Source organism: Carlito syrichta, unplaced genomic scaffold, assembly GCF_000164805.1.
Source record: "Carlito syrichta isolate Samal-C Ts95f unplaced genomic scaffold, Tarsius_syrichta-2.0.1 Scaffold301679, whole genome shotgun sequence".
Taxonomy (NCBI): Eukaryota; Metazoa; Chordata; class Mammalia; order Primates; family Tarsiidae; genus Carlito; species Carlito syrichta.
Window position 1 is genome coordinate 113,111 of NW_007245775.1, and position 23,234 is coordinate 136,344.

General features: G+C 53.3%; 1 protein-coding gene across 1 annotated transcript in view; it reads right to left on the reverse strand.

The window, feature by feature from the left end:
• LOC103257387 (protein-arginine deiminase type-2) overlaps nucleotides 1-23,234 on the reverse strand; it is a 56,789-nt gene that overhangs the window by 22,595 nt on the left and 10,960 nt on the right. The window contains exons 5-9 of the mRNA XM_021710935.1: nucleotides 14,577-14,760; nucleotides 12,350-12,422; nucleotides 4,768-4,829; nucleotides 1,510-1,627; nucleotides 337-462 (exon numbers count right to left, since the gene is read on the reverse strand). Coding sequence (XP_021566610.1) covers nucleotides 337-462; nucleotides 1,510-1,627; nucleotides 4,768-4,829; nucleotides 12,350-12,422; nucleotides 14,577-14,760 — 563 coding nt within the window. The remainder of the gene's footprint in view (nucleotides 1-336; nucleotides 463-1,509; nucleotides 1,628-4,767; nucleotides 4,830-12,349; nucleotides 12,423-14,576; nucleotides 14,761-23,234) is intronic.

Consider the following 23,234-nt stretch of genomic DNA (forward strand, 5'->3'; position numbering starts at 1 on the left):
CCAAAAAAAAAAAAAAAGTCAGAAGTGGCAGAAAACACCTGGAGGTGGCGCCTGCCCTGCCTCCGGCATCATGAAGGTAACACAACTCCAGAAAAGGGGGAACTCAAAGGTCCTTCCTCCCTGATCATCAAGAAGAAGGGCCCCTGGGCTGTGTCACTGCAGATATGGGGAGAAGAGATGTGTCTCCCACAGAGACTCTTGATGTCACGGGGCAACGGCATGTTCTAGTTACAACTACCCAGAGACAAACTCAGTCTTCTCCAGGGACCTGCACCTGGGGCTGCAGCTCAGGGGAGGAGGGCAGGTGGCCTCAGAGGGCTGGGCTAAGTCACTCACTCTCCACGTAGAACACGCCCACTTTGTCCGAGTCCGACATGGAGATGTAGAGAACCATCTCGTACCCAGCAGGGAGGCGGTCAGGGCCTTTGGTCCTTAGGATCATCTGGGACATGTCCTTGAGATCTGGGATGAGGGGACAGATGTGTGAGGAGGTTAGAACGAAGAGACTTGCTGCTAGGGCCTTGGCTGGCCAAGGTCTCTTACTTTTATAATCAGGAAAAAGAAGATCCTGTGGATGTGTACTATGGAACAAAAATACCCCAGTTGTTGTCTGAGCCAGATGCAGTGGCTCATGTCTATAAGCCCAGCACTTTGGGAGGCTGAGGTGGGATGGCTTAAGCCTCGGAGTTTGAAACCATCCTGGCCAACATCACGAGACCTTGTCTCTATAAAAAAATTAAGAAAATTAGCTGGGTGTGGTGGCACACGCCTGTAGTCTCAGCTACTTGGGAGGATGAGATGGGAGGATTGCCCGAACTCAAGAGGTCAAGGCTTTGGTGAGACTTGATCGTGCCACTGCACTCTAGCCTGAGTGACAGAGTGAGACCATGACTCAAAAATCAAAACAAAACAAACAAATAAAAAACATCCAGTTGACCTCTCTGACATCAAAGATGACCTCCTACTAACCTTCTGAAAATTTCCTTTGGGTCCATTTTTTTTTTTGAGCTGGAGTCTCACTTTGTTGCCCAGGTTGGAGTGCAGTGGCATGCTCACAGCCACCGCAGCCTCAACCTGCTGGGCTCAGGTGATCCTTCTGCCTCAGCCTTCCAAGTAACTGGAATCACAGGTGTGGCCACCACGTCCGGCTAATTGTTTTATTTATTGTAGAGACAAGGTCTTGTTAAGTTTCCCAGACTGGTCTCAAACCCCTGGTCTCAGGAAATCCTTTTGCCTTGGCCTCCCAAAATGCTGGGATTATAGGCTTGAGCCACCACTCCCGGCCTCTGGGTCCGTCTTCTACGTACGTGTGTAATTTTAAAAAAGACATGGTTTCGGTTGAACTGTATTTTCAGTGCTGTCTTCTGCTTTGAGCGAGAGGGTATCTGAGTCCACCAGCCCCAGGAGGCTAGAGTCCACACCTGCCTCAGCCTCAGCCCCACCCGGGACTTGGCATGAATCTTTTCGGTGCTCCCTGTCCCCCACCCCCACCGCGGGGCCCGCTGGCACCTTCCTTGCTGTAGACCTTCTCATCACTGCAGTCTTCCTTGGGCAGCCAGGGCGTGTCTCGGTCACAGTTCACCAGCAGGATGGCCCCCTGGCCCTCAGGACCCCAGCTCCAGGTCGCCTGAGCAGCAGAAAGAGAGGTCAGTGCCCTCTGCCCTGTCCTAGTGCAGACTCATGGAACACCGGAGCGACAGTCCCAGCATGAGGATAAAGCGTAGTCTCCCCCGGGGGCAGCTGTGACCTGGCAAGTGTGAGTCCGAAGTCTGAGGCCCACAGCGAGTCAACGTGGGCATCAGCGGCAAGTTCAAGAGAGACCCGGAGGCAGGAAGGCAAACCAAAGCACCTGTGGGCCTCCCGCCCGGTGTGGCTGTGCCTTGTGGAGGTAGAGGCTGGCCAGAGAAATGAGCAGACAAGCCCCAAGGTCCCTAGGGACCCTCAGAGGAGCCGCCTGGATGGACATCCAGACACATTCTGAATGCCCCTAATAGGGCTTGTGCATTTTCCTCACCACAACCAGGGCACACCAGAACGAGCTGTGACCAGATCATGTTGCTCCCCAGTGTTAAGCTGTCTCAGGGCTCCCTGTTGACTTGGGACGATGTCCCGCTTCCTCACTCTGGCAAGACTCGCCTGGTCTCCATCTTTTTCCCCCACTGTGCCCCTCGAACACTCTGCTCCCCCACCCCGGCACCTTTCCACTCCCCAAAGACCTGAGCTCCTAGGCCTTGGCTGGCCCGGTCCGTCCACCTGGAATAATGTCCTGCCTCTTTCCACCCGGCCAGCTCTATCCCTCTTCGGTCACAGCACCTGCCCCTTCTTCCTGAAAGCCTTCCTGATTCCAGAGCAGAGCAGCTTCCCTGGGGCCACACCTCGTCCCGTACAGTCCTTTTTGGAAGTACTTAGATTGTGAGGACACAGCCACCCACATCACTCTATCTGATGTGGACTGTGGGCTCCCCAAGGGCAGGAGCTGTGTTTCTCTTGTTCTTTCTGCATCCGGAAGTGGGCCTGACCCACTTACGGAGTGGACAAGATGCTCAACACATGTTTATGGGATGCGTGAAGAAGATGTGAAAACTTCTGTGGTCCAGGTGGAGAGATTCTGGCCAAGTTCAGGCTCACAGGGACTGTGTGACTTTGTCAAGAGGACAGAGCCCCTTGGGGCAGGTTGAAAGCCTTCTCACAGGCCTCTGTGGAGTTCCTGTTATGTGGCTAGGCCACAGACACAGAGAATGTGTGTGGGGGACTGAGCCGAGGCAGAGGCAGAGCCCCACTCAAGAGCCTGGGAGAAGAGGAAGCCCTACAGGCCTGAGAACCCCCTCCTGACCTGCAGGGTCTGGGGCAGGCTGCTAGGCCCCAGGCATCTCACTAGCTGGAATGTGGTGGTACTACCATGGCTCACCGCAGCCTCAACCTCCTAGGCTAAAGTGATCCTTCTGCTTCGGTTTCCCAAGTAGTTGGGACTGTGGGTGCATGCTACCACATTTAGCTAACTTTTTAACTTTTTGTAGAGATAAGGTCTCACTATGTTGCCCAGGCTGGTCTCAAATTCATGGGTTCAAGCAAGTCTCTGACCCAGTCTCCCAAAGTGCTGGGAGTCCCTATACTTATGGGTATGAGTCACTGTGCCTGGCCTATTTTACTTTTTTTTTTTTTAGATAAGGTCTTGCTCTGTCACCCAGGCTAGAGTGCAGTGGTGAGATCATAGCTCGCTGCAGCCTCAAGCTCCTGGGTTCAAAGGATCTTCCTACCTCAGTCTCCTGAATAGCTTGAATTATAGGTGTGCACTCTAACACCCAACTAATTTATTTGTTTATATATTTTGAGTTGGAGTCTCACTCTGTCTCCTAGACTGGAGTGCAGTGGCACACTCACGGCCACCCCAGCATCACTCTGGCCATCCTTCCATCTCAGCCTTCCAAGTAGCTGGAACTACAGGTATGTACCACCATGTCCGGATAACTTTTTATTTATTGTAGAGACGAGGTCTTGCCAAGTTGTCCAGGCTGGTCTCAAACCCACGGGCTCTTAAAAATTTTTTTTGTAGAGATACGGTCTTACTATGTTGCCCAGGTTGGTCTTGAACTCCTGGCCTCAAGCAATCCTTCTGCCTCAGCTTCCCCAAGTGCTGGGATTCCAGGTAGGAGCTACTGTGCCTGGCCTCTACTTTACTTTTTAAAGTACCCGCCTATTTATAATTTAACCTAGGTTTCAGAGTGTTATCATAAAAGTCTCATAAGCCCAAGGCAAACATTTAAATGATACAGAAAGGTGGAACAAGGAGAGCAGCTAGAAGCAATCACCTGAATGTACCCATAGCAAAACTGATGGGGCTTAAAACTGGGTTGAGAGAGGAGGATGAAACAAAATGAGATCAAGAACACCATGCTATCTGCCCAGATTAAAAGCACAGGAAGAGACACGTTAAACCATTCTAACGGTCCTTTGTGGGGGAGCAGGATGGGAGGGGGGAATGCAAGGTAAGAGAAAACAAGCATAGCCGGCTCGGTGGCTCAGCCTATAATCCCGCACTTTGGGAGGCTGAGGTGAGTGGATTGCCTGAGCCCGCGGGTTCGAGACCCGCCTGGGCAACTTGGCGAGACCTCATCTCTACAATAAATCAAAAACTAGCTGGGCGTGGTAGCGCGTGCCTGTAGTTCCAGCTACTCAGAAGGCTGAGGCGGGAGGATCGCTGGAGCCCAGCAGGTTGAGGCTGCGGTAGCTGGGAGCAGCCACTGCACTCCAGTCTGGGTGACAGAGTGAGATTCCAACTCAACAAAAAACAAACAAACAAAAAAACAAGCAAATGAATGAAGGACCAAATGAATGAAGGGTAAATGAATGAATGAATGAGTAGAAGCAGGAGAGAGGTGGGGCATACACCAGCAGAGAGAACACCACGCCTTGGACTGAGAATGAAGCATGCAGCTGTCTGCTCCTGAGGGCCCTCCCTCTCTCCCCTCAGTTTCAAAATAAAGTAAAAAGCAAAAATGACAAGAGCAAACACCTGCATAGCAGGCACATTTGTTCTTTTCACAGTTCTGTGACTGGGGTGACCCCATCCTGTCTAGGGAAACAGGTTCAGGAACCCGCCACAAGAGCCTGTCCCTAGCAAGAGCCTGGGCTTCTCTGTCGCCCTGTGTGCTGCGTGTCTGGGAGCCCGTCTTGGGCCTCCGTCTCCTGATCTGTGAAAGGGGAGAGATGAGAGGGCCGTGTTTGCCAGCAGGGCCAAGGCAGGGGCTCTGCCTGACAGCCAGGTACCTTCCTTGGGTTGTTCTTCTCCACCACACCATCCCGGTCTGCGTCCACATCCAGGGAGATCTCTGGGGACAAAGGACACGGGTGAGTAGCTGAGCCCGCCCCATGGTGGCACATGGACATGAGGAGGGCTGGTAGGGTTAGGGTCTCACTCCCTTATCCGGCCTCCTGCCTCGACCTGCTAGAGGACATTGGCAGGTGCCACGCAGGCTTCGCACTTACAGCTTCAAGAGGGGAGAGTTGGGGCCCTCCTGCCCTGCCAGTGCTCTGGGTGGGGGCAGGGAGAATCCGCGCTGCACAGATCTGGGAGCCTCAGGTCAGGGGTGAAGTCACATCTGATGTCACATGGGAGGTGTTAGCAGAACTGGGCATACATTGCAGGTGGTCTGATTCGTGGCTCCTATGTATACATGCTTGAGTTGAACTGTCACTGTTGCCCAGGCTGGGGTGCAGTGGCATGCTCATGGCCACTGCAGCCTTGACCTGCTGGGCTCAGGCGCTCCTTCCGCCTCAGCCTTCCAAGTAGCTGGAACCACAGGCATGTGTCACCACGCCCAGCTGATTTTTTGATTTATTGTAGAGACACGGTCTTGCCATGTTGCTCAGGCTGATCTCGAACCCCTGAGCGCAGGCATTCCTCTTGCCTCGGCCTCCCAAAGTGCTGGGATTACAGGCATGAACCACTGCACCTGGCCATGTGGCTCATATTTTGAAAGCCCTAAGTGGGCGTGGCACATGTGTATCCATGTGTGTGTCTTTCTCTCCCAGAATTCCCAGTGGTCTAGACCCCATCTCCAAGGAGTGAGGGTTTTATTTTGGGTGGGAAACCGTGTCTCCAATCCCTCTCAAGCTGAGGGTACCCACAGGTCTAGGGTTCCAGACAGAGGATCCAGGGCCAAGCCCCCGCGTACCCCTGCTCTTGGGGAAGGGACCCTGAGCCGCCCTACGCTTGCCACGGAGACAGGCTCTGTGGAGATAGTGGGAAAGTGAAAAGGGTTAGCATCACACAGTGCTGGGTTTGAACCCTGGTTCTCTGCTCATAAGCTGTGAGACTTTGGGCAGGTGAGATGACCTCTCTGAGCCTCGGTTTCCTCCCCGGTAACATGGGGCCCTTTGGTTACAGCAGCTGCACTAAATGCAATGGTAGGCTTACTGACATTCTAAGCCAAATACTTCTTTGTTGTAGGATGTCCTGTGTCTTGTAGGATGTCCAGCAGCACCTTCAGGTCCTCTATCTTACATGCCAATATCACACCCCAGTTGTGAGAACCCAGAATGTCTCCAGACATTGTCAAATGTCTCTTTAGAGGCCAGCGTGGCCTGAGTTGGAGATAGACAGGGCAGAGTAGAGTGAGACTGAGGTGTTGGGAGTATCACACACATGACACCTGCCGGTTCCAGCCCCCGGAGCTGACCAAGTGGGCTCGTCTCACACCATGCACAACTTGGACTGCGGTGGGAGTTGGGTGGGAATGAACGCATTCCAAGTCAGTCCCCTTGGGAGGCACACCCTCTGCCTGGATGAGGTGGGGAGGAGCGTCCTGGCATGGGAAGGGCACTGATGTCACCCTTCGCTGGGCCAACTGGGCCCAACCGCTCCAGGGACCACGTTTGAGTACTCCCTTTGCCTGTAGTTTGCGTGACTGGGAACCCTACATGAGGCTTTTCTGGGTCTAGAAGGAGGTAGGAGGGTGGAGGAGGGTAGAGGCAGCCCTGCAGCGAGTTAGAGTCTTCAGGGCATAATTTATAACCCTCCTACCAGGCCCATTCACTCAACATATCACTGCTGGGCATCTACTGTGCTACAGGCACTGTGCCAGGCCCAGGGTAGAGGCATGGCACCTGCTCTCAGGGAGCCTGCAGGCCTGTGAGAGAAATTCTACCACCCCCATTTCGCAGGTGAGAAAGTCCAGGCTCAGAGAAGTCACCTATCCTTCAACTGGGCTGGTCCTCTGGGAGGCTAGAGAGGGGTAAAGGTTCTAAGGAGAGAGGGGAAAGGGTGTCCACCCACCGCCGTGGAAGAGGTTGAGGGCTCAGCTGTGGGAACAATATTGGTTTTGGCTCCCAGATCTTCGTGAACTTTCTAGCCGGTCACACTCCAGTGAATGTTGCCTTTCAGGGAGGGCGGCTTTCCGAGGCTCCACCCCCACACCCACTGCAGGCCTGGCTTCCTCAGGGAGCCGCTCTGTCCTCTTCCAGGTCACAGTCTCCCCGTGTGCAGGGTGCCTACCACGTGGTCTCGTTACCCCTCTAGGGAGGCACTGGCACCCACAGAGTCAGAAATCCAGGCCCCCAGCAGGGAAGGGATTGCCAGTTTCCAGAGAGTGTGGGGTCCAGGCACCCCCCGGGGGGCTCTGACTCTGGAGTCTTGCTCTTTGCTGTTCCCTCCACTGAGTCAGGCTAACCTTTTTCCGGGCTATTCCCAAAAGTCAAGCTCTCCACAAAGACCCAAGACTTTGCTCCCCTGAAGGTCGTTCCCAGAGGAGGTGGCCACACATCCACCTTGGCAGTCCTGTGGCAGTCCCTAAGCTTCCAGGTGACACCACATTGAGACTCCCTGTGATGTGTCCGTTAAAACAGTGGGTCATAGGAGGGAAATTTATAAAGCATTCTATTTTGTATTTTATTTTTTTTAGAGACAGAATCTTATCCTGTCACCCAGGCTGGAGTGCAGTGGCACGATCATGGCTCACTGCAGGCCTCAGACTCCTGGGCTCAAGCCATCCTCCTGCCTCAGCCTCCTGAGTAGCTGGAACTACATGTGTATGCCACCACACCTGCCGATTTAAAAATTTTATTATGTGGATGGTGGTCTCACTGTGTTGTCCAGGTTGGTGTTGAACTCCTGGCCTCAAGCAATCCTCCCACTTTGGCCTCTACAAGTGCTGGGATTACAGGCCTGAGCCATTGCACCTGGCCTCATGAAACACTGTATACTGCTTTGTTTCATTATCAATTTCTTAAGTTTAAAAATTTTATGACTGCAACATGTTACCTAGTACATACAAAATTGAATTGTAACAAACTGGTTTTCTTTAAAAAAAAAAAAAACACACTTTTTTTTAAGTCAGGGTCTCACTCTGTCACCCAGGCTGGAGTGCAGTGGCATGATCACAGCTCATTGCAACTTTGATCTCCTGAGCTCAGAAGATCCTTCCACCTCAGCCTCCTGAGTAGCTGGGACTACAGGTGCACATCACCATGCCCTGTTAATTTTTATATGTAGAGATGACGTCTCACTAAGTTGTCCAGGCTGGTCTTGAACTCCTGGGTTCCAGCGATCGTCCCACTTTGGCCTCCCAAAGTGCTGGGATTACAGGCGTGAGCCACCGTGCCTGGCCACAAACTGCTTCTAAAGAAAGGCAGCAGCTGGGCTCGGTGGCTCAGCCTGTAATCCTGCGCCTTTCGGAGGCTGAGGTGAGTGGATTGCCTGAGCCCACGGGTTCGAGACCCGCCTGGGCAGCGAGACTTCATCTCTACAATAAATCAAAAAATCAGCCGGGCATGGTAGCGCATGCCTGTAATTCCGGCTACTCGGAAGGCTGAGGCGGAAGAATCGCTGGAGCCCAGTAGGTCGAGGCTGCAGTGACTGGGAGCGGCCACTGCACTCCAGTCTGGGCAACAGAGTGAGACTCCAACCCAAAAAAAAAAAAAAAGAAAGAAAGGCAGCAGTGCACTGCCCAGCCCTTCTCCTCGGCTGCCTGAGGCAACTCCCCTAATACTAAATAATATGCTTGTTGTATTTCTCGATTTATCAATTCAGACAGGTCTCATCGCCTTCCTGCTATGGAACCTGGGAGTGTCATAATGAGACCCCCATCACCCTCCTCCTGCCTTGACAGTGCTTCACAATGTCTCCCTTAGGACCTATGACCAGTCCCCACAATCAACTGAAACGGCCTCCTCGCCCCTCCAGCCTCCCTCAGAGATGCCCTCAAGCTACAAACCACGCCCTCAGGACATCTGCCATGCAAGTCTCCCTCCGTGTCCACTTGAACTAGATTCCGGTGGGATGCGGTGTGTAGGGATGGAGGACGGGGCTGGCATGACTTCCCCAGAGCCCTGCCCTTCCAGGATGGCTCTGCCTTCCCGAGAGGAAGGGGAGGGCTCTGTTTCAGCCGCTGGGCTCCAGGCAGCATTTCCCAGAGACTCTGGGTCATAGCTCAGCTCCTCAGAATAGCCCCAAGGTGTCAGGTGGCTCCTGGGTGTGGAGCGGCTTAACGGAAATGTCACTAGGATTGGGTTCAAGGCGGTCTGCTCTGCCAGTCAAGACACTGAGGCCTCAGCTGTGACCCAGGGGCGATGGCAGGATGCCTGGCCCTCTTGCCTTACTGAGCCGCTTGGTGTGCAGTGGGGAGCCCACACAGCCAGACAGGGTGATCATCCCAGGCTCTGGGGAGGGGGCACAGGACTGAGCTCCTGGCGGGGGGGAGGCCACACGGTCTCAAGGGCCCCTGCCAGGACCACAGTGAGGGTGGGACTACACCTCTCTCCCACCCGCACCCCCGGCAGGGAAGGCTTTGCAAATCAGCCCTAACTGGAGTCTTAAAGGTGCTCAGGGACTAATTAGCTCACAATTCTCATTTAACAGGTGGGGAAAAGTGAAGCCCAGAGGGAGTGGCTACTTGTCAAGGTCACACAGCGAGTCCTTGGCAGGACTCGGACCAAGACCCAGGGCCCAATTTGGCCAAAGACACCATGGGATTGTTTCCAGATCCCAGGAGGAAGACAAGGGACATTGAACATCTTTGACATCACCCTGGCAGAGAGAAAGTGTAGCCACCCCAGGAGAAAGGGAGAGAAGACAGGAGAACGTTGACTGAACACCTGTTCTGTGTCGGGTCCTTGGCACATGCCATCCCATCGAGTCCTGCAGGCCCCACCCAAGAATGCTCTGCGGGTCCCATCTTGCAGATGAGGAAACTGAGGCTCAGGAGGACGCTGTGACTTGCCCTATGTCACAATGTGGCTGGAGGGGAGCAGAGCCAGAGTTAGACTGATTTCTGTCTACTCTGAAGCTGGGGCTCATTCTGTTCTGCGTGGTGGTGGGTTTAGGACAGGACCAGGGTGAGACAGATTCAGGCATGTCTTGCGGGGGCAGTCCCACCATTGTGGGACCTTCACCTCTGAATGATCCCTAAGGAAGCGGGGCTCCTGGGTTCCTGGAGTAGTTGCCCGAGGAAGGAGAAGACCTGGAGGGGGACAGAGGACCCAGAGGCTCTTGAGGGAAGCCTGGCTTTCACCAGGGTCCCTGTGGGGACAGGAGACTTAAGTTCAATGGGGTGAGTTTTCCAGAGAGCTTTCTTTTTGCCATGGAAATGACTGTCTTTTATTCCGAGATTATACTCTGTTTTTTAGGGGGTAAAATGACAATGATCACTGATGGCAAATTGTTTTATTAATGTCTTTTTTTTTTTGGCCAAGCATCAGAGTTGTTAGTTTTCTCACTTTGGGGGGTGTGGGGAGGAGGGGACACTTTTCCGGCCCATGGAGCCTAAATCTCTGGATTTGTTATCCGCCAGAAGGACACATGTGGCCATTGAGTATGGGCATTGTCGGTATCCTCCACCCTCTGGGACTCAGCCCTGCCATGGCTTCTAGGCTCAGGCACTGCAGTCTTCCTGTGGACAGGAAGAGTCCCCGTCCTGTCTCTTTCCATGCCGTATTTTGCCTTTTACCCTGCGTCTGTCTTGCTGTGGTGGAAGTCTTGTTAATGGTGCGGTCAGCCTCCTGAGATCACCCCCATGTGACAGGTGTCTGGACCCTGCCCTTCCTGCCTACTCAGGTGTCCTGTCTCTGTGGGATTAGGTTTCCTCGGGGACAGTCATCTGAGACCGCCCGGGGACTCTGTGTGTGTGTGTGAGGTTCACACACGTGCCGGGCTCAGCACAACACGGGAGCTTTGAGTTCCCCACTCCCAAGGTCCCCCGATATCATCTTGAGGTCCCCCATCCCAGGGCTGGGCACCCCCGCGGTGCAGAAAGAGGGACAGGGCAACCAGCAACCAAGCCCGTTTGGGAATTAGCTGAGAAGCAAAAAGCCCCATTGCTGAGCCTCTTGGTGGCTGAGAGCCGGGCTGGAGAGGGAGGGGCTGGCTTGGGAGCTCGTTTGGGGGAAGTTCCCGAGACCCCCTGAGAACATAAGATAACTTGAATGACTTGCCATCCCATCAACCCCTTTCCAGGGGTGTGACCTCAGGCTAGTGTTTATTTTCTGAGCTTTGGTTTTCTCATCTGTAAAATGGGGATAATAATAGTACCTGTCCTTGGAACAGTTGTAAGAATGGACTGAAATCATGATGGTAAAACATCGAGTGTTGGGGTCTGGCACAGGGCAGGTGCTCAGTTAATGCCGGGCGTTTATCATCCTCCTGTCCCACTTATCAAAGCGTGAGCCCAACCCTGGACACAGGGTAGATATGCAACCCGCAGGCCACATCATCACTAACTTTATTTTTATTTTTATTTTTTTTGAGTTGGAGTCTCACTCTGTCACCCAGACTGGAGTGCAGTGGCCACTCCTGGCCACCGCAGCCTCGCCTGCTGAGCTCCGGCGATCCTCCCACCTCATCCGTCCGAGTAGCCGGAATTACAGGCGTGCTACCACGCCCGGCTGATTTTTTGATTTATTGTAGAGATGAGGTCTCGCTGCCCAGGCGGGTCTCGAACCCGTGGGCTCAGGCAATCCACTCACCTCAGCCTCCCAAAGGCGCGGGATTACAGGCTGAGCCACCGAGCCCGGCATCATCACTAACTTTAAAGCGCTCTGCGGGTTGTGGACTCTCAGTAACGTGTTACTCCCTGTGTCATGTGCCAGCCATCTACACGCTAAACCCAGGCTGGATGAACCAGTGGCCCTGGGAAATGTCCTAGATTAAGCATTCTATGATTAAAAAACAGAATGAAATACAAGTAATGCCTCAACTGCAGGAGGGTCGAGCGAGGTTCAGAGGATCCCAGGCCTGGGTCCTCTCAAGCCAGGCTGGGCTCCATCTGCCCGGCGTGCAGGCCTGGCTCCCAGGCAGGGCAGGGCAGTGTGGTGCAGTGGAAAGAACTGGGAGGGGAATCATTATGGGTTCTGGACTCAAACTGCCACCGAGTCGCTGTTTGACTCTGAACGAGTTTCCCAACCTCTTTGAGCCTCACTACCCTCGTGGGTCAAATGAAGGGCTTGGACTAGGTGAGCCGAAGACCCTCAGACGCACCTCTGTGCCCTTAGGGCTGGACCTGGAGAAGGCATGGGGTAGCTGGGACTGTCAAGGATCATGGCAGGCCATGGCCATTTCCCTCACTGTGAGAGGGACACCCTTCTCCAGGCTGCGGGGGAGAGGGAGGGAGGGACAGACTTTCCTTTTTCGCTTTAGTAGCCCACAGCGCCAACTACCTTTGTCCCTGGGGGAGTTGTGGACACTTCAAGGTATGCCTTTTCCTGCAGGAAGTCCCCCGTCCCAGCACAGAGGGGTCAGGACACGTGTGGTCTCCCTCCACAGGCCTGCCCTGTTCAGGTCTGCAGCACTGAGAACAGCCTTAGCGTTGCGGAGGGGCTGGGCCCCCGGAATGACCGCAGCCCTCAGCCCGCCACTCACCGATGGCCGTGAGGAAGAGCCCCGCCTGGTCGATGGGAATTTTTCCTTCCCCCTCATAGTAGTTGACGGTGACCTTGGTGGGGAGGGGCACATGGGGACAGAGAGAGGAGCAGAGGTCACAGATCACAAGCAGTAAAAGCTGTAGGAACCACCCTCCTCACAGCTTGTTAAGCCAACCCTCTCCAAACATCTGAACCCTCTCCTCCAGGAAGCACTCTTGGGTTGCAGGGGGTGGGGGTGGGGCAGTTTATCCCAGATAATCTAACTAGACAGGACTCTCTCCCCTCCTGCTGGCTCGGAGCATAGCCAAAGCCTTCGACCCTCCCATGCCCTGGTGTGCCTCTGCCACCTAGGTCCCCCCCCAAAGGGGCCATGCTAATATTTGCTCCCACTGGGCGCTGAGGGGACAGGGTTAGGGTCATTTTCTCTGGATAATGCCCATGCCATCACTACAATCGGGCACAGGGTGAAGTTCATTATTAGAGACCCAGAGAGGAGACAGTGAGAGTCTCAGCCTCACCACGAGCAAATTGCCCTATGGGTGCCCAGCACCCATTTTGCAGACAGCGAGACCGAGGACACTTGTGACTGTGACTTCCAGTGATTCTGTGGTTCCGAGCTCTGACCTTCCCACCCCTCTGTGAAGCCATCGTTCCAAGGTCTGATGTAGCGCTATCCAATATGACGGCTGCTAGCCTGTGTGGTGACTGAGCCCTGAACACGTGGCTGAACTGAGATTGTAGATTTAGTATGGAAGAAGAATATACACTATCTCCTTATCATTTCTTTTCTTTTTGTTTTTTTTTTTTTGAGTTGGGGTTTCACTCTGTCGCCCAGACTGGAGTGCAGTGGCCGCTCCCGGCCACCGCAGCCTCGACCTGCTGGGCTCTGGCGATCCTTCCGCCTTAGCCTTCCAAGTAGCTGGAACTACAGGCGTGTGCTACCACACCCGGCTAATTTTTTTTTGATTTATTGTAGAGATGAGGTCTCGACAAGTTGCCCAGGCGGGTCTCGAACCGCGGGCTCAGGCAATCCACTCACCTCAGCCTCCCAAAGGTGCGGGATTACAGGCTGAGCCACCGAGCCCGGCTTCCTTATCATTTCTTTATGTTGATGACATATTGAAATGCTAATATTTTTATATAGGGTGCTAAATAATACATTGTGAAAATTAATTATTTCATCTTTTTTTTTGAGCCAGGATCTTGCTCTGTTGCCCAGGCAGAAGGACAGTGGCAATCACTGCTCACTACAGCCTTGAACTTCCTGGGCTGAAAGGATCCTCCAGCCTCAGCCTCCTGAGTCACTGGGACTAGTGTATGCCCCATGCCTGGCTAGTTTTTTTTTTTGAGTTGGAGTCTCACTCTGTCACCCAGACTGGAGTGCAGTGGCTGCTCCCGGCCACTGCAGCCTCGACCTGCTGGGCTCCGGTGATCCTTCCACTTCAGCCTTCCAAGTAGCTGGGATTATAGGCGCGCGCTACCACGCCCAGTTAATTTTTTGATTTATTGTAGAGATGAGGTCTCGCTGCCCAGGCGGGTCTCGAACCTGCGGGCTCAGGCAATCCACTCACCTCAGCCTCCCAAGGCGCGGGATTACAGGCTGAGCTACCGACCCCGGTTGCCTGGCTAGTTTTAAAGAATATTTTTTTGTACAGATGAGGTCTATGTTGCCTAGGCTGGTCTCGAACTTCAGGTTCAAGTGATCCTCCTGGCTCAGCCTTCCAAAGAGCTAGGATTGTAGGTGTGAGCTGTCATACCTGGCCTTGTTTTTTTTTTTTTTTGAGTTGGAATATCACTCTGTCACCCAGGCTGGAGTGCAGTGTGGCACACTCACGGCCATCTCTGTGTTGATCTCCTGGGCTCTGGCGATCCTTCTGCCTCAGCCTTCCAAGTAGCTGAACTACAGGCATGCACTACGACACCCAGCTAATTTTTGATTTATTGTAGAGACGAGGTCTCACCAAGTTGCCCAGGCTGGTCTCGAACCCTCAGGCTCAGGCAATCCACTCGCCTTGGCCTCCCAAAGTGCTGGGATTACAGGCTGAGCCACCGAGCCTGGCGCTGGCCTCGCTTGTAAAGTGGCTACTAGAAAACTGAAAATGACACGTGTGAAGAGAAACCACCTTTGGGCTCTCCTGGACAGGGCTGGTCTAACCTGCCTGCATCCCGGCTTGGCCCCAGCATCCCTGTGGCCTGTGGAGGGTGGACTTCCCCGGCCATGGTACCTTGTCACCGCTGGCCTCGGTGCTGGCCTGGCTCATGGTGAGCCGCAGCGTGGTGCTGGGCGAGAGGGGCCAGCGCTGCTTGCCGTTGGTGGCCACCTCCTCGGCCTGCCCATCTCGTACCAACTCCACCCGCACGTGCTCTGTGTGCTTCAGGCTGAAGGTCTGGGCTCCGGCTGGGGCCGCACTGCGGGGAGAGAGGAGAGAGGGTTAAGGGGGACCTGGGGTGGGTGGGACGGGGTTTCAGGAAGAGACTCCGGGGGGCAAGACTGCAAGGGCCCTTCCCAGGTTGCCCGGTGTGGGGGCCCCAAAGGAAGCAGCTACACAGTCACCTGGCAGCGAGGAAGTCACTGCTGGACACGCCAATCCCTTGGGCCAATCCTGTCCGTTCTGAATAGAATGGTGGAGGTTGGGGTCCAGGGACCTGAACTCTTTTTTTATTTTACTTTTGCCCATTTTTTTTTTGAGCTGGAATCTCACTCTGTTGCTCAGACTGGAGTGCAGTGGCCGCTCCTGGCCACCGCAGTCTTGACCTGCTGGGCTCTGGCCATCCTTCTGCCTCAGCCTTCCAAGCAGCTGAAACTACAGGTGTGCGATACCATGCCTGGCTAATTTTTTTAACTTATGGTAGAGATGAGGTCTCGCCAAGTTGCCCAGGCGGGTCTCGAACCCGCAGGTTTAGACAATCCGCTCATCTCAGCCTCCCAAAGCACGGGATTACAGGCTGAGCCACCGAGCCTGGTTCTTTTTCCCATTTTTATTTTAGATTCACAGACAGACAGAGAGAGACAGACAAGAGAGAAAGAGAGAGACAGAAAGAGAAAGAGAAAGAGAGATCGAGAGAGACAGAGAGACAGAAAGAAAGACAAAGAGAGAGAAAGAGAGGTTCACATACTTGTTCCGTGACACGCTGGACCGTCATATAGTGGTGAAGACTGGGGGGGTGATAATGAACATTGTACCCGATTGGTAGTTTCTGAACCCTAATACCCTGCCCCACGAGTTGAACTCTCAACAAGCTTCCTGGCGCCTCTGACGGGCGGCCAACCCTGGGAGCCACGTGGTGTTGTGAGGGTGGATGAGGAGGCCTGGACAAAGGGGTGCATCTGCTCTCCTGGTCGAGCAGGACCTGGAACCCCGTTTCCCTGCCCAGGGCTGCTGAGTGAAGGGCGGGGTTCTCACAGGGTGGAGCCCGCAGCGCGGTCCTAACGGGGCAGGGGTGGGGTGTCCCTTCTCTGGGCCTCCACTTCCTTGGCCTGTAATTTCGCTCCGTTGAATCACTTCTTGGGGCCCTGGGGTGCATTTCCATGGAAAGGGAAATACTTCTGGGATTCCTGAAAAGCTGTCAAGACTTCAGGGAAGGAGGAGGAGCTGGCTCGAGCTGGCTGCTGTGGAAGGAAGGTTTGCATCGCCCCACATCCATATGCTGAAGCCCTGACCCACAGGGAACTGGGTTTTGGAGACAAGGTTTTGAGGAGGGAATTAAGGCTCAACAAGGGTCTTAAGAGTCATAGGATTGGTGGCCATATAAGAAAGAGGGGGAGGGGAGAGGGACGGAGAGAGAGAGACAGAAAGAGAGACAAAGAGACACGGGGAGAGTCAGAAAGCAAAACAGAGAGACAGAAAGAGACAGAGAGACAGAGACACAGACAGAGAGAGAAAGAGAAAGAGACAGAAAGAGAGAGAAAGGCAGAGAGAGACAGAAAAAGAGAGACACAGAAAGACAGAGAAGCAGAAAGAGAAAGAGACAGAAAGAGAGACAGACAGAGACAGAGAGAGAGAGAGACAAAGAGAGACATAGAGAGACAGAGAGACAGAAAGAGAGACAGAGAGAGACAGAAAGACAGAGAGACAAAGAGAGACAGTGACATAGAGAGAGAGAGAGAGAGAGAGACAGAGACAGAGACAGAAAGAGAGAGAGAGAGATCTCCTTCTACGCACATACCCTGAGGAGAGGCCACGTGAGACACACTGTCCATCTGCAAGCTGGGAAGAGGGCCCTCCCCAGAACCTGACCATGCTGTCACCCTGACCGCGGACTTCCAGCCTCCAGAACTATGAGCAGATGAATTTGCTTTTAAGCCACACTGTCCATGGTGCTCTGTTGTGGCAGCCAGAGCAGACTCAGACACTGGCTTAAGAAGGGGTGACAGGAAGGACAGGGAGACTAGGGGAGGAAGGTGCCCAGGGCCGGTGGCCTTGACGAATCTAGCCCCTGGCCTGCAGGCTCCCTGAGGCCCAAGAGGGCTCTGAAGGACTTAGGCGGGATTCTCACGGGATTTCTGACTAAGACGTAGGTGTAAGAGTGTCTCAAAGGCACAGCTGCCACTAGGGGCCTGGTGCTCCTAGTTGGGTAGAAGAATCCCCGAGGAGTGCAGTTAACATCTTCAGGGGATTTATCTTCCAAGTTGCAGATCTGTGGATGCCATCCCTGCAGGATCTGGATGGCTTAGCCGAGGCACAGCTGGCATAGTTGAAGATGTAAGACAGGGGCAGGGCTGAAGGGGAGGTTGAGGCCCACCTCACAGCACCAAATTCAGCGGGTCTTGGTTGGGGCCCAAGAATGTGTATTTTTGTTTTGAGTCAAGGTCTCACTGTCTTCCAGGCTGGAGTGCAGTGGCATGATCACGGCTCACTGCAGCCTCCAACTCCTGGGCTCAGGTGATCCTTCTTCCTCAGCCTCCAGAGTAGCTGGGACTACAATAACTGGGCTAATTTTATTTTTATTTTTTGTAGAAACAAGGTCTTGCTATGCTGCCTAGGCTGGTCTCAAATTCCCAGGCTCAAGCAATACCCCCTGCCTTGGCCTCTCAAAGAGCTGGGATTACAGGTGTGTGCCACCGTGCCTGGCCAGAAGGTGCATTTCTTTTTTTTTTTTTGAGTCGAAGTCTCACTCTGTTGCCCAGGCTGGAGTACAGTTGCACACTCATGTTCACCACAGCCTTGATCTGCTGGGCTTAGGTGATCTTTCTGCCTCAGCCTTCCAAGTAGCTGGAACTACAGGTGTGTGCCACATTGTCCAGCTAATTTTTCTTGATTTATTGTAGAGATGAGGTCTTGCCAAGTTGCATGGATTCAGGCAATCCTCTCATCTCAGCCGCCCAAAGTGCTGGGATTATAGGAGTGAGCCATCGTGCCTAGCCCAAAATGTGCATTTCTTTCTTTTCTTTTCTTTTTTTTTTAGGTTGGAGTCTCTTTCGCCCACACTGGAGTGCAGTGGCACGCTCCCGGTCACCGTAGCCTCTACCTGCTGGACTCTGGCGATCCTTCTGCCTCAGCCTTCCAAGTAGCCGGAACTACAGGCACATGCTACCATGCCCGGCTAGTTTTTTTAATTTATTGTAGAGACGAGGTCTTGCCAAGTTGTCCGGGCAGGTCTTGAACCCGCAGGCTCAAGCAATCCACTTGTCTTGGCCTCCCAAAGTGCTGGGATTACAGGCTGAGCCAGCGAGCCCGGCCTAGAATGTGCATTTCTAACCTGCTTCCAGGAACTGCTGATGCTGCTTGTCCCAGGGCCACACTTTGAGAACTACAGGTCTAGATATTCAGCAGTGGGGTCCAGTGGTTACAGCTCTGGGCGGCCAGGGGTGTGAGTGTGAGTCTGTTGAGGCCATCAGGCAGTGGCTCTCTGAGCCAGGCCATAGATCGCAGGGGCTACTGTCCAAGACCCCTGCTCTTGGGCACCACAGGCAAGCATGGGCCAGAGCCCGGCAGCCCATGCCCAATGCTAGAAGAAGAAGCCCCAGTCACTTTTGTCCCTCTATCCCCTCCCACACTCCTCAGCCCATCATGGGGACACTGACCATGGACTGCTGTCCTCTGTCCACAGCTACCACTCAGAGGGGCACGAAGCCTTGGATTGAGCAGAGGGTCTAGGCTTGAGTCCAGTTTTGCCACGGACTTGCTGAGGGGGACTGAGTCTGTCCCTTGCATCTTCTTAGTGTCCCTCTGCCAACCCCTTAGACACAGGAGGACGGCCACCGTGCTGCCACATAACACTCGTCTGCCATCCTCATGGGCTGGGGCCTCGCAGTGCTGCCACATGGTATTGCCACACGGTGCTTGCTCTCCTCCGGGTTGTAAGCCCCCTGAGGGCAGGGTCCCATCTTCCCCATCCTCAGCCCTCAGAGCCTTGTACGGGGCTTGGTGCATCACACACCCACCAAAGAGGGCGGAACTGGAAGGCTGGCCGTGCTCAAAAGAAGATGTGGGTATGCGCCTTGGATGCTTTAGGTGGAAGGATGATATAAACATTGTGTGGTGAATAAATGTAGCATCTTTTTATGGCAGCTGATAATGCCTTGTCAAAATCTCCATTTAAAATAAAATTGGCAGAGGTGAGGGGATTGCCTGAGTCCACAGGTTCACGACCATCCTGGGCAGCTTGGCGAGACTTCATCTTTAAAATTTATTAAAAAAAAAAAAAAATTAGCCGGGCATGAGAGTGCACGCCTGTAGTTCTGGCTACTTGGAAGGCTGAGGCAGAAGGATCGCCTGAGCCCAGCAGATTGACGCTGGGGTGACTGTGAGTGTACCATTGCATTCCAGGCTGGGCAACAGAGTGAGACTCCAACTCAAAAAATAAATAAATAAAATAAAGAAATAAATAAATAAAATAAAGTTATAGGCCAGGTGCGGTGGCTCATGCCTGTAATCCCAGCACTCTGGGAAGCTGGAACAAGAGAATTGTTTGAGCCCAGGAGTTCGAGACCATCCTAGGCAATATACAGTGAGACCTTGTCAAAAAAAATTAAAAAATTAGGCTGGGCATGGTGGCTCACACCTGTAATGCCAGCATTTTGGGAGGCTGAGACAAGAAGATTGCTGAGTCCAGATCGATATCAGCCTGGGCAACTTGGTGAGACCTTGTCTCAACAATAAATAAAAAAGGCCCAAAGGTTAACGATCATGCCATGGACCGCTGCTGTTTGGTCCCCAATGGTACAGGTCTGTTGTCTGCTTGGAGGCAAAAGCACTAGTAGTCTAGAGGGAACACTTGTTTTGTCATTATGGCCAGAGCACACCTCGCCATTACTCCTACACGTAGAACCACAGGTTATTATAGCAAAGGCTGAAAGGATATGGTTTACCAGGCCAGTGGAAACCGGCCACTGTCTTATCACAGGATAAGACTTTGGCTTGTATATTGGTGGAGGGAAGGAACTTGCTGATGTTGGTACTTATAACCTCTCTCTCTCTTAACACCCTTATTACATCCTTAGTTGGGCTGCTGCAAGTTCCCTGGTGGACTGGGCCCTCACCTACACGCTGTAACTAGCCAGTCAGCATACTGGGTGTGCGCTGAATTGCCTTTGAGTGCTGCAGGGGGCTTGCCCTGGAAGCTTGAGGCTGCCTCACTTGACACTTGAACATGGTTGCCCAATTGAGATGCCTCTGATCCTTTTGTATTGCCTGCACTTTGCATGTATGTTGCTGCAGTTTGTATCGTTACTGTGGAATTTGGGTACAATGTTCCTCTCTCCTCACCCAGGGACCTTCCTGGAAGACTCAAATCCCATAGATTGTGGGGTGAGACATCCTGAAGGGGTGGAGTCAGTCAGACTTTTCTTGCCTGGCCAGAGCAAGACAGTGCTCCCTTAGACCTCGGCCCACAAAACAAGACAGTGCTCCCTTGGACCTCGGCCCACAAAACAAGACAGTGCTCCCTTGGACCTCGGCCCACAAAACAAGACAGTGCTCCCTTGGACCTCGGCCCACAAAACAAGACAGTGCTCCCTTGGACCTCGGCCCACAAAGCAAGACAGTGCTCCCTTAGACCTCGGCCCACAAAACAAGACAGTGCTCCCTTAGACCTCGGCCCACAAAGCAAGACAGTGCTCCCTTAGACCTCGGCCCACAAAACAAGACAGTGCTCCCTTGGACCTCGGCCCACAAAACAAGACAGTGCTCCCTTAGACCTCGGCCCACAAAACAAGACAGTGCTCCCTTGGACCTCGGCCCACAAAACAAGACAGTGCTCCCTTAGACCTCGGCCCACAAAACAAGACAGTGCTCCCTTAGACCTCGGCCCACAAAACAAGACAGTGCTCCCTTGGACCTCGGCCCACAAAACAAGAAAGTGCTCCCTTAGACCTCGGCCCACAAAACAAGACAGTGCTCCCTTAGACCTCGGCCCACAAAACAAGACAGTGCTCCCTTAGACCTCGGCCCACAAAACAAGACAGTGCTCCCTTAGACCTTGGCCCACAAAACAAGACAGTGCTCTCTTAGACCTCGTCCCACCCAAACAAGACAGCGCTGCCTTAGATATTGGTCCACGGGAAGAAGATAACACTCTCTTAGACCTTGGCCCACCAAAACAAGATAGTGCTGCCTTAGACCTTGGCCCCGGGAGGAAGATAAAGCTCCCTTAGACCTTGACCCACAAAAACAAGATGGCGCTCCCTTAGACCTCAACCCAGCAAAACAAGATAGCACGCCCTTCAGACCTTGGCCCACCAGAACAAGATAGCATCCCTAGACCTTGGCCCACCAAAATAAGATTGCTCTGCCTTAGACCTTGGCCCACAGGAAGGCGATAGTGCTCCCTTAGACCTTGGCCCACCAAAACAAGATAGCCCGTCTTAGACCTTGGCCCACAGGAAGCAGATAGCGCTCCCTTAGACCTTGGCCCACCAAAACAAGACAGCGGCTGTCTTAGACCTTGGCTCACAGGAAGAAGATAGCACGGCCTTAGACCTTGACCCACCAAAACAAGATGGTGCTCCCTTAGACCTCAGCCCTCCGAACTTATGACTAAGCAAACTAATGTAACTTAAGTACAACTAGGTGCTCGTCATCTGGACGCACGCCACTATTGGGTGGGTCTGTTTAAAAGCAGACGGGAACACACCTCAGTGTGGAGACCCTTTCCCCATGGAATTGTTGGCTGACACGACTATTATTAAAGAGTTGCTGGGGAGGGGGGAAACAACAAATTAAATAAATAAATAAATGTTAGCCGAGCATGGTGGTGCATGCCTGTGGTACCAGCTGCTTGGAAGGCTGAGGCAGAAGGATCGCCTGAGCCCAGCATGTCGAGGCCGTGGTGGCCCTGAGTGTGCCACTGCACTCCAGCCTGGGTGACAGTGTGAGACTCGACTCAAAAATATAAATACAATAAAATAAAGTTATTAAGAAAAATGTGAGTTGGTTTAAAGAAAAATATGATCAGTGCTACAGGCTGAAGACAGGGCAAAACTTGTGAGGTTGGGAAATTGTGGCCCCGGGTCTGGGCCACATCCCTCCAGGGCAAGTCCCAGCTTGGCCCACCGGCTTGCCAGGTGGCTTTGGGTCAGGGGCTTCTCCTCTCTCAGTTCTATCGAGTGTCAATGAGAGCCTGGAACCGGGTCCAAGGCGGTTGAGCCCAGAGGATGCAGAGGGCCAGGAAGGGGTGAGGAGGAAGGCTCTGGAAGGATGGGGTCTTTAACTAGGGCCCCCTTTAACACAACCACTGTTATTCATTTCATCTGTGAGCTTCTGCCTACAATTCTGCTTGGGGGAAAAATGCTTTATGACGATCTCCTGGGTCCCTGACACAGTTACTGTAAGTGATGCCTCCCGCCCGCCTTCACTCCTCTGGGCCAGTGAGAAACCGGAGGAGGCCCCAAGCCTCCAGAGGGTTAACAACCCAGTCACATCGCAGCTCCAGGGTCCCATCCCCTCCCGCTAGCAGCAGCAGCCCTGCACCCAGCCCAGCACACAGCTATTCTTGGAGCGGCCCTGGCAGAAGCAACAAAGGTGCCTATTGTCCCCTTGTGGATTTTGGCCGCCTTCCTCCTTGGGAAGAACCTCTCAGAATCCCCCTGCCGAAACCCGAGAGCCAGGGGCTGTGGGCACCTCCGCTGCCCTGGAGGCTGCAGGGAGGGGCAGGGATGGCCTTGCGGGAAGGGTAGTGGGAGTTAGAAAGAGGCCAAAGAGAGAGCGTGGGTGGAAGGACAGGCGACCTGTCCCCAGAACCACATCTGCCTTGTCCACCACTGTAGCTGAGAGCCCAGAACATGATGTGCTCCTTGGGAATAAATGAATGAATGAACCCACCCTTCTTGGCTTTCCAAGCGGTGTTACCAGAGTGATTTTTTTAAGAACAGAAAACCAGGTCACTTGCTTTCTTGAAAATACTCAATGGCTCCCCAGTGCCCACTCCTACAATAAAATCCAAACTCTCCAGCCCGGTGTTTGGCAGTGGCACTGGCCACCCCATCTCAGCTGGACTCTCCAGCCTCACATTCTTTTTTTTTTTTAAATAGAGAATAGATTTCGCTATGCTGCCCAGGCTGGTCTCAAACTCCTGGCTTCAAGGGATCCTCCCGCCTTGGCCTCCCAAAGTGCTGGGATTATAGGCATGAGCCATTGCACCTGGACATTCAATGGATTATATAATTTTTTGGTTTTTTTTTTTGGAGACAGGGTCTCGCTCTGTTGCCCAGGTTAGAGTGCAGTGGCGCTATCACAGCTCATGACAGCCTCAAACTCCTAGGCTCAAGCGATCCTCCTGCCTCAGCCTCCTGAGTAACTGGGACTATAGACGTGTGCCACCATGCCTGGCTAATTAAAAAAATTTTTTTATAGAGACAGAGCCTCATGATGTTGCCCAAACTGGATTACACAATTGATTGTGTGATTACAGCTGTGGTAATTGCTATAAAGGAGAAGTAAGGG